Raw genomic sequence first — 10,198 nt, 5'->3', positions numbered from 1 at the left:
GTAACACTGTGGAAGCAAGCTGAAATCTACCTAACAGTTGGATAACTAAATGAAGGTCTAACAGACAGAACCAGCAACCTTACTGCACACATGCCGCTAAAGGAAATCCTGAAAAGCAAGCAAAATAATACGTTAAGATTCCTGCATTCTCATACGCTTGAAGCAAGAACTGCACCAACCAAGCCATGTGTTGGTGGCCAAAATTGTAAGCCACCAGGAGGCAGCCCATGCAATGCAATGGGCCAGGAATGAAAGGAGTGGTTAATTATATCCTATTAATTAAGAGACAGCAACCAGCAACCTATGTACGTGCAATAAATTAGCAGCAAGAACTGCACCCCCAAAGCACCCCCAGCAGGCCAAGGGTGGGAGGGGAGGGACTGTCCTGGCGCTGGGAGGAGACCCCAGGCCTCCCTCTGAATCCCCCAAACCACTCCCGCAAGTGGTGCCAGTCGTGGAAGGCCTAAGCAGGCCATCAAGTGGCCCAGAAGCAAGCCATATGGTCCCAATTCCCACCTGATCCTGGGGGAAGGGGGGGAGAGAATGGCTATAGCTGTGGGAGGCCTAAGAAGGCCTGAAGCCAGGGGGGGGGGCAGGAAGGCTACCCTGCAGCCCAGTAAAAGGCCACTCCGTGTCCGCAGCCCTGATCCTCCCACCATATAAGGGGGGCCAGTGCCAGTTGCGTGAGGCCTGGAAAGCCGACATGCGGCCTAGCAAAGGCCGTGCCATTCGCGCAGCCCCGTTGCCCCCCCCCCAGATGACAGGGGGTGGCGCTGACCAAAGGAGGCTACCCCACAGCACAGAAGAAGGCCGTGCCGCCCGCCGCTAGCCACGGGAGGCCTCTGTAGCCATCCCATGGTCCCAAGTAAAGCTAACTTCCCTTTCCAGGAGAGAAATCCAGTGACGAACCTGGTAAGAAAACAAAGTGAGCCTGGGCCGAAGAGCATCAGACCTTTTCTGGCCCTCACCCCACCCCCCAGCTGGAAGCCCGTTGGGGGTGGGGCAACGGCCACCCTGTAGCAAGGTGTGTAGCACCTGGCCAGGTAAGCCCACGTGGTGTCGCAAACCCTGCCCACCTCTTGGAGGGCGTGAGCGGAAATTGCTGTCACCTGGCGTTCTTTTTTTGCTGATTGCTATATGCTCTTCTTGTGGGTACATTTCCTGCCCTGTATACATTTACATTGTGCTGTTGCCAATTTTTGTTTTATATTAGCTTTGTTTTTGTTGTGCCAAATCCATAGCTGTCAACTTTCATATTTGAAAATAAGGGGGCAGCAGCCTCACTTGTCCCGGGGACAGTCTATGGGATATCTAACAATCCGGGATAGCAGTGGGAAGCGGCAGGAAACGGTGCTGGAATAAGGGAATTTCCTGCAAAAAAATGGGAAGGTTGACAGCTATGGCCACACCTTGGGCTTTTTGTGAGGGAGGGTGAGTTGGAAATGCTTTTAAGTGATACATAGTTCTGGCCTGTAACATAGTTTAACAACCCCTCTTTTTCTGCAGCCAAAGGCAGGCAACGTCCAGCGGGTTTAATAAATTCCTACTAATTTCTCTGGGATTTGCGCTGTGAAACTCGATCAGTCGCCAACAGATCTACAGAAGGAAAATTTAAACCAGCTCCAAATCCAGAGACTAGAGGGCAATATAAGAAATAACACAATTCCCAGCTGGGGCAGAAAAGCAAAGTTTTCACAAGGAATTTATTCTGTTCAGTTAAATATTTGATTCAAACTCCTGTGTTTGGTCAAATCCCCCTATTCATAACCCAGGACTTATAATGAACTGTTGACAGTGAAAAACGCAGCACTAGAACACTCTAGGTACAGCTAGCGCCGTTTTATTCATGGAGTAGGTAGGTTGATTAAAAAGGGAAGCACGTGGTTGAATTTAAGTCAGTCGTTTTAAGACTAAATGAGAACTACATTTCAAATTTGTGATGAAAATTGAATTGTGGATTTAGAGGCCTTATCTCAGCTGAATATCATAATGAGAAAAATAAACTGGAGTGAGAGGAAGGTTTATGTAATAAGAATGTCCTGGAGGGGATATCATTAACAATTTTTAAAGAGCCCTGGAGAGTAGTGGGAAGACCAGCACCATTTGTTTGTCTCATGTCCTAGGATGAGGACATGGGGGAGAGCATATCAGGGAACACAGCTGGGACTGCCTGGTGTCCTATGCCTTTTTACTTGCATATTATATGGAATTGCCCTTTGAAGTGTAAAAGGTAAAGGTAAGGCGACTATGGGGTTGTGGCCAGTGGGGTAGCAGAGTCAGGTGATACCTGGTGCAGAATATTTCTTGTCCCCCCCCCCCCACATTGAAATTATTAAAAGAAGGAAAAATAAGATACTTGCAATTACAAGTGTTATTTTCTACCTCCTCTTCTTTTCTTTTCTTTCCTCCTCCTCCTCCGGCTACAACTGCAGCAGCGCCACCCCAGTGTCTCTCTCATTCGCTTTGAGGCAGCTGCCCAGACAGGAGTGCTGCGGCACGGCGTCCTTTACTTTGGGGGGGGGGGGAACACATATTTTTCCATTTTGTCAGCCCCCTCAGTGATGGCACCCAGGGCAAACTGCCCCCATGGTAACCCCCTTCCTACGCCTCTGCCTTCAGGTGTCTTCTAAAAGTCAGATAGTTGTTTATTTCCTTGGCATCTGATAGGAGGGCATTCCACAGGGCGGGCGCCACCACCGAGAAGGCCATCTGCCTGGTTCCCTGTAACCTCACTTCTCGCAGTGAGGGAACCACCAGAAGGCCCTTGGAGCTGGACCTCAGTGGGTGGGAATGGGGCTGAATGTTGGAGACACTCCTTCAGGTATACTGGGCCGTTCATGGAGCAGTGCTGGATTAAACCCTGTGGAGGCCCCTTGGCAGTCAAAATCTGGGCAGGGGGCAGGCCTCATGCACACACTGGAATAACATTGAACTAAGAAAGCTTGATTGTCGTTTTCTTTCAAGATCAAATCAATATTATTTTGATCCATTGTTGTGGGACTCCTAAAAAGTGTGGGGCCCATAGGCCAGTGCCTACTCTGCCTATTTGGTAATCCAGCCTGGTCCCTTTGGCTGCAGGAGAGAGAAGAAACAGAAGTTGAGGGACGCCTCCTGATGTGCCACAGCTGTTCCCCACAATGAAATGGAAGGCTCAACATTTGTCAGGCACTTTCGGATGCTCAGCAGCCCTGTGTGGTTACAACAACCCTGTAAAGTAGGCCCGTGCTATGCGCTCCCCAAATTGCAGCCGAATCCCTCGCAGATTGGCATCCAGCCTCTGCTTAAAAGCCTCCAAGGAAGGAGAGTCCACCACCGTCCCAGAGAGTCTTACCATCAGAAAGTTCTTCCTAATGTTTAGTCCGAATCTCCTTTCCTGCCCTCCCCTCTGGAGCAGCAGAAAACAAGCTTGCTCCCTCTTTCAGCCCTCAGATATTGGAAGATGGCTCCCCTCTCTCCTCTTCTCCAGGCTAAACATACCCAGCTGCCTCAACTGTTCCTCATCAGGCTTGGTTTCCAGACCCTTCATCATCCTGGTCGCCCTCCTCTGCTCACCTTCCAGCTGCTCAATATCCTTCTTCAACTAGCCTGCGCTGACTGGCAGCAGCTATCCAGGGTTTCAAATGGGGGGGACGGACATTCCCAGGACAAAAGGCCTGCATGCAAAGCAGATGGTCCAATGCTACGCTATGGAGACACCTAGGCTGCCTTGAAGGATGTGGGGGTGGTCTCCCTTTGGAAATGGGGCTGCAGCAAGAAGGATGTGAAATGCCGATGTGAATCTGTGGATAGAAGATGCAGCCCAGCTGCAGTCGGAACAGAAGGCGCCTCCAAGTTTTGACAGAGAAGCATCACCTCTCAGGAGGGACCAGGTCCAGGTGGAGGGGTTGCCATGGTGACAAGGACCTGCCCTCTTTGTGACATCTCTTGCTCTTCCCTTAAAAGCCTCTGACTTCCAGACGGCCATTGTGGGTTAGTGAGGAAAGGTCAGGAGAGAGGAAGTGGTAGTGGTGGTTGTAGAAGAGGAGAGGTTTGCTTGCTATTTTTCTTTTTATTTTATTTATTACTTTTATTTGATTGATTTGATTTGATTTATTTTTTTATTTTTTATTTGATTTGATTTTTTTGATTTTTTTGTTTTTTGTTTTTTGCATATTTGTGTGCGTTTCTGCATATTTGTGCGCATTTTGTGCGTTTGTGATATTTGTGCACATTTGTGCATATTTGTGCACATTTGTGCACATTTTTGAATATATTTATTTTGTTTATAGAAGAATAGTTAGGGGTAAGTGTAGGGTTAGGGTGGGGGTTAGGCTTGGGGTTAAGGCTGGGTTTGGGGGTGGGGGTGGGATCAGAGTTTGGGATCAGGCTTGGGTGGGAATTTTAGCTAGGTAGTTAGCTTAGATGGGGGGGGGGGGATTTTTCATCAAGAAGATGTGCAAACTGTAAGTACCATTCCTTTGCTATCTCTTGGTCTCCTGGGGGCGGGGTGTGAGTCCTGGGTCCCCTCCACAGCTTTAGCTCTCTGGTCCACCAGGGAGCTTCATGGCTGAGTGGAGATTTGAACCCAGCTCTCCCAGGTCCTCCCAGTCCAGCCCTCCAACCACTACACCTCTGCCTGGCTCCATTTTGCATCTCTCCAGCTGCCCTACAACATTGGCCTTCTTCCCCTTCCTGGGGGTCTCTCTGGCTCCAAGGAAGACTCCACCCCCTTCCTCATGTTCTGCTTCTCTTCTGGGACACCTTGATGCTTGGAGGACCCTCTTAGGGGTCTCCTCCCTCACCAAGGAAGTGCAGGGCTGTGCTAAGAAGACGAGGCAGAGCAGCCCTTTAACAGCTGGCAATGCTTGTCTTTCCTTTGGGCTGGAGCTCTTGAACCCATAGCACTTGGGGCCTCCTTTCTCTCTCTGCCAGCCATTTGTGCTCTGGGCTGCCTCTTTCCAGCTCTGGCGATGCCCTTTCAGGTCGCAGAACTGCAGAGAGATGGCAGGAATTGGGCCAGATGCCCCTCCTCTCCCCCCCCCCCCACACACACGAATTGGGGCTGCCAGCTTCTGAGTCGCTCCCTCTGTCCGTCTCTTCTAGGTTCAGGCGCTTAAGGTGCCTGATGAGCTGCAACAAGGTGGCCCCCCTAGAAGTCCTGGAGCAGCCCGCGGTGTCGGGTGAGCAAGTGGCCCTCCTTTTGGGGATGGAGGAGGGCAGGAATGGGCTGGGGGGAATCTAGTAAAAAGATGCACAGAGCCAGATGGCTGGATCCAACCCGCCTTATCTGCAACAGCGTCTGGAAACCCAACCGCCCCCCCCAGCAACCACCCCATTTTGTGGGGTCTGTTGGAGGAAGCAGGGGGCTGGGCTGTGGGGCAAGGCAGGGGGACAGTTGTCAGTGGGAGGGGCATCTTCCCTGGGGAGCCATGTTCTGGGTGCAGGAGGTCAGGATTGGCCCCCAAGGCCTGGAGTGTTCTTCTCCTGTAGTAGGACTTGGAATCCAGGAGAAAACTCTTGGAAAAGCCTTGCAAGGGGCTCAGGGAGGAACTCACCTGTCCCCATGTCCTTCATTTTGCAGATGTGCTGGGAATCCACATCCCTTCCGTTGCGGTGAGTATTGGATAAAACGAGAGCAGGGAGGGAATCCCTCAGCCTGCCCCCCTCTTGCACTCCACTCTGCACTCTCAGATGTGGAGGAGCCCTCCCCCACAAGGAACTAACAGCCTGACTTTTGCCTTTCAGCTGCTAGACAAAGATCAGCTCTATCTCCTGGGGATCGTCCAGGACTGCCAGGCAGCTTGGCTCAGGGGGATCCGAACCCTGAAGTACTCCAAGGAGGAGATGGCCAAATCTATTCTGGTGAGTGATGGGTGGTGTGAGGGACACCCATGGGGAGGGAGGGGCAGAGAGGGGCTGGCGTTTGGGGTTGGAGCCATCCTCCGGAGACTCCCGGAAGGAGCTGACTTTCCTCCTCTGCTCTCTTCCAGGACATCCTCGGCCACTTGGACTACTTCAGGGATCGCCCCCTGAGCCTGGCCCTGGCCTTCGAGGCCCTCCTGCAGTTGAGGTGAGTGGGGTCTTTGGGGTGGGCGGGGCTGCAGGGGGGCAGAACTCCAGGGGGAGCTTTGGGTGGGCAAGTCAGGCAGGAGGGAGAAGGGGACAAGGGAGACTTGGAGGAGGCAGTGTCTAACCCCTTCCTTTTCTCTCTCCAGTTTTATGAGACCCCACTTCAGTCCATCTATGGTGAGTGCAATCCTCCATAGAACAACAGAGGCAGTTCTGGGGAGCGCAGAGGAGGACAAAGAGGTATGTCCTCTGCTTTAAGTTCTCTTTGCACAGCTCTTTCTTCTTCCCACACTCTTACAAAATTTAACCCAGTAGCACTCAACCTCTCTTCTCTCTTTTCCCACAGGAACTGAAGAGGCCATTCCAGAGCCTGCTGGGGGGGGTCTCCTCCTAGAAGCCCCCAATACTAGCACCTTTCTCCAGTTGCTTACTGTAAGTATCCCGATAGCACCAGGAGTGGTTTTTGGGTTGCCCCCCTGTCCCTTACCCAACTAACTGTCCCATTTCTTTCATCCCGCAGTACCTCCGATATTACGCCCTTTTGGGGAGTGAAGATCAAAGGAAATTAGCGGCCAGCAGTATATCCCTGCTGCTGGCCCTTTCTCAAAGATTCCCAAACCTAAGAGTAAGTATTTTGCCTTCCTGTATTCAGTTCTTTGGTTGCTTCCATCCTTCCTGGGTGGGGCTGCTTCTCTTACACCCATCCAGGGTGGGGTACATAGAGTCAACTGACTCATATTTGTCTTTCCTCTGCAGAACACAGTAATTCGGCTGGAGCTGACTTGTTTCAGGAATAATCTGAAAGAAGGTAAGCCCCACACCTTGGGGACAGTGAACTCCCTGTCCATTGTTTGCCCAAGACACACCTCCCAGGTCTTTTTGCTGGGAGTCCTGCAGGACCTGCTCCCTGCCTGGCAGGCCTTTCCCACCTGGCCTGGGAGGGCAGCAACCAGACTGACTCCAGCTACAAGAAGCCCGAGAGGACTGAACAGATTTTCTCTCTTTTTCATTCTTTTCCATCCAGATGACATCATCATTGAGGAACTGTGATTTTCCTCCTTGAAGGAATTGCTGCTGTATTTGGACATCTCAACTGGGCAAAGACTGGCAGAAGAAGAGGCACTGAGAATCAGGAGGGGGACAGATGATTTAAGCAGCCATGAAATATGGACTGAGATGGGGCAGAACTAGAAGGAAGGAAGGAAGGAAGGAAGGAAGGAAGGAAGGAAGGAAAGAAAGAAAGAAAGAAAGAAAGAAAGAAAGAAAGAAAGAAAGAAAGAAAGAAAGATGGCATCCAGGACAGATAGTCATCTAATCCCTACTTTAAAACCTGCAAGGAAGGAGAGTCCATCACCTTCCAGGGGAGTCCATTCCTCTGTTGAACAATGTTCAGTTGGAATCTCCTTTGTTGTATCCTGAAGCCATTGGTTTGAGTCCTACCGTCCAGAGCAGGAGAAAAAAAGCTGGCTGCATCTTCCATGTGACAGCCCTTGAGTTATTTGAAAATGTCTCTCTCTGGTGTCACTGGATCAAGCTGATCGATTTTCTTGCATTCCTCAAACTAAATTGTTTTTAATGGATTTTGAATCAACGTGCAATAAATTGTTACTGTTTTGAATTTCATTGTGTTATTGTCTTCCATTGATCTGGGCACTTTTCTGTTGTTAAGGGGGCTGGAACTGTAGCTCTTTGAATGGTAAACTGCAGTTCCAAGAATCCTTAGGGAGAAGCAATGTGTTTTAGATGTATGCTGCCTAAGTTTCGCTTGCATCTTTTAAGTGAGGGACCAGTGACAGGATTTGCTTCCAACTTCATCTCCATCAGGCCCTCCATGTAATTTGGGTCCAGAGGAAGAGGACAATCAAATAGTGGTGAAACAAATAGAGTCATTCAGGGAGGGATCACTTTGAAGAAAATTTGCCCAACGACCTAGAAATTATGGGTTTTAATTTGTATTGGGAGTGATCATCTTTCAAAGACTTATTAAAGTAGACTTGGCCTTTACATTGCACCTTTCCCTGTGTTATTACTACAATAGAAAGTGTTCTTTAAACAAAAAACAAAAAACTTTTTGCCCAAGTGAATCATATGGCAAGCACTCAGTAGCTCTTCCATTCTCAAAATCCCTACAAGAGTTAAGTAATTTCCTTTATTCAGTTCTGTAATTGTATCTTGTCAATTACAGGGTGTGGGTTGAATTGATTTTTTGAATGATAACTTCAGGGGAATAAGGGTTATCTTTTGCTGTCTGCTCTAAACAAGGCTTTGCAGTACAATACTACATGGAAAAAATAATGAAATGAGTTGTCTGAACATTTGGGCAGAAGTCATATCCATAGAGACATTCTGACTAACCACTTGGCTCATGTGTTGCCATTTATTCAGTTCATTATGCCTATAAACACACACACACACACACACACACACTAATTCTTTTCTGTAAATCCAATTTTAATGCCTTAGACTTTGAAATTGTAGAGTTTGAAAACTATTGAGGAAGCTTATGCATATGCTGCTTAAAAAAATATCTTAGCCTGTGGCTATATCTGAACTTTGCAAGAGTTCTCAGAAGTCATCTGAAGGCCACATATTCTGTTTCTGATGTAATTCAGATAACTGAATATGGCATAAAGGCATCTGATCCACATAATTATGAGATGTACGGTCTTGATGACATTGAATTTCATGAGTACAGAACTGTACACAACGAGGGTCATACAAATAGGAACTAGCAGCATTAGAGAGGTCGTTCATTTATGCCGTGCCTTCCAGATATGCCGAACATAATTAAAATTGTTAAAAAGATTGGGAACAATGGTTAAACCCCTTGCTGATATACTTCAAATCATCCAGTGATCTATCAGTAGATCCCAAACAACCTTTTGCTCGCCCCTGTGCTAAACCAAAAACGATCCAAACCTAATCCCTCTCCATCAGTCCTGCTCTGGTTTAATTTTGATCCATATCCCAGGGCTTAACCCACAACTCCACTTGTCCTCCTGCTTTCTCCTGGGGAAAGCTGCTCTTTAGCACTCAATCAGAGAAAACAGCAATTGCGTTTTCTGCAGATAGAGTTAAAGAGCAGTTTTTTCCTAGGAAAGGAACAGGGCAAGGGGGAAACTGCTTGGACCCATGCCTACAAAGTGTGAATTATGTAGGAAACTGTGTGGATCCGTACTTTCAAGGCACAAGACGAGCAGAAGTGGGCGAACCCCTTGTCTAACATCATGATTGTACACTGCAGCAACTTTTAGCTTGAATGACAACTGAACATAGATAGCCCACTTTATTTACAGCAGGGCTGTGGCCAAGGGAGGGGGCTGTGGCTGTGAAAGGAGTATAAAACAGGGAGAGGGCCAGACAGGGGGGCTTTGAGGACCTAAGGACTTACCCCAATCTGGAAAGTGGCTTTCAATACCTAGTGGTGACACAGTCCAATGACCAGTGTCCCAGGTGAGCTCTCATGCTGTCATTTTACACCCATTGTCAATTAACTTTTAATATTGCAAAAATCCAGAGAGAGAGGAGAGAGAGAGAGAGAGAGAGAGAGAGAGAGAGAGAGAGAGAGAATGAATATACAATATACAGGCTTTTTAAAGAGCTACATCTGTGAAAGGGAAAGTCCATAACTTCTGTTTATCTCTGCAATTATGACTCAAGTTCCTTTAAGTTCCAGAAATCAATATAGACGACATGATGAATGAGTCTAAATTGGCCTCTCTTCTTCTGACCTTGAAGTTATTAATTCTGCATCATAAATGTTTGGATATCTCTAGTAACCTTTGGAACGCCAGATTATTTCTAGAGAGAGAGCTGGCAGAATGGTAGGAAGCAGGCATTTACTCATGATTTATGACCTCAGTCAGGAACAAACCTTTCCATTACCATAATGCAGTTGGTCTACGTGTCACGGAGAAATGGCTCTAAATAATAATAATAATAATAATAATAATAATAATAATAATAAAAGGAGGGGGGATGATGCACTTCCCGTTATGGTAGCTCCAAACGCTCCCATCCATTCCCTTGTAGGCGGCCATTCACAAAAGCTAACCTTGCTTTAAGGCACTCATATCCTTATATCAGGGGGTGCGGGTGGCGCTGTGGGTTAAACCACAGAGCCTAGGACTTGCCAATCAGAAGGTCAGCG

At 48.2% G+C, this 10,198-nt stretch overlaps 1 protein-coding gene across 4 annotated transcripts; it reads left to right on the top strand.

The window, feature by feature from the left end:
• Positions 1–4,205: 4,205 nt before the first annotated feature.
• LOC310676325 (uncharacterized protein) lies at positions 4,206–7,666 on the top strand. Of its 4 annotated transcripts, XM_083438161.1 has the most exons (10): positions 4,206–4,442; positions 5,083–5,159; positions 5,561–5,592; positions 5,725–5,841; positions 5,970–6,049; positions 6,195–6,288; positions 6,395–6,480; positions 6,569–6,673; positions 6,805–6,856; positions 7,073–7,666. In XM_083438161.1, the coding sequence occupies exons 1-7, from the start codon at positions 4,402–4,404 to the stop codon at positions 6,440–6,442; spliced, it is 489 nt and encodes a 162-aa protein (XP_083294287.1). In that variant the 5' UTR covers positions 4,206–4,401; the 3' UTR covers positions 6,443–6,480; positions 6,569–6,673; positions 6,805–6,856; positions 7,073–7,666. The 4 variants fall into 4 exon arrangements, with proteins under 4 accessions (XP_083294287.1, XP_083294284.1, XP_083294286.1 ...); XM_083438158.1 differs by having other exon boundaries at positions 4,206–5,159; XM_083438160.1 differs by lacking the exons at positions 6,805–6,856; positions 7,073–7,666 and adding an exon at positions 6,865–7,048 and having other exon boundaries at positions 4,206–5,159; positions 6,569–6,635.
• Positions 7,667–10,198: the final 2,532 nt, after the last annotated feature.

Source organism: Podarcis tiliguerta, assembly GCF_965153285.1.
Source record: "Podarcis tiliguerta genome assembly, chromosome: 4".
Classification (NCBI taxonomy): Eukaryota; Metazoa; Chordata; class Lepidosauria; order Squamata; family Lacertidae; genus Podarcis; species Podarcis tiliguerta.
Note: the sequence above shows the minus strand (reverse complement) of the source record. Positions and strands in the feature narration are given on the sequence as shown.

Coding starts and splice junctions, on each gene's coding strand:
- LOC310676325 (XM_083438158.1), top strand. CDS start 5,000: ATGCCCCTCCTCTCCCCCCCCCCCCACACACACGAATTGGGGCTGCCA. Junction 6,050..6,194: donor GAGGCCCTCCTGCAGTTGAG/GTGAGTGGGGTC, acceptor TTCTCTCTCCAG/TTTTATGAGACCCCACTTCA. Junction 6,289..6,394: donor GCGCAGAGGAGGACAAAGAG/GTATGTCCTCTG, acceptor CTTTTCCCACAG/GAACTGAAGAGGCCATTCCA.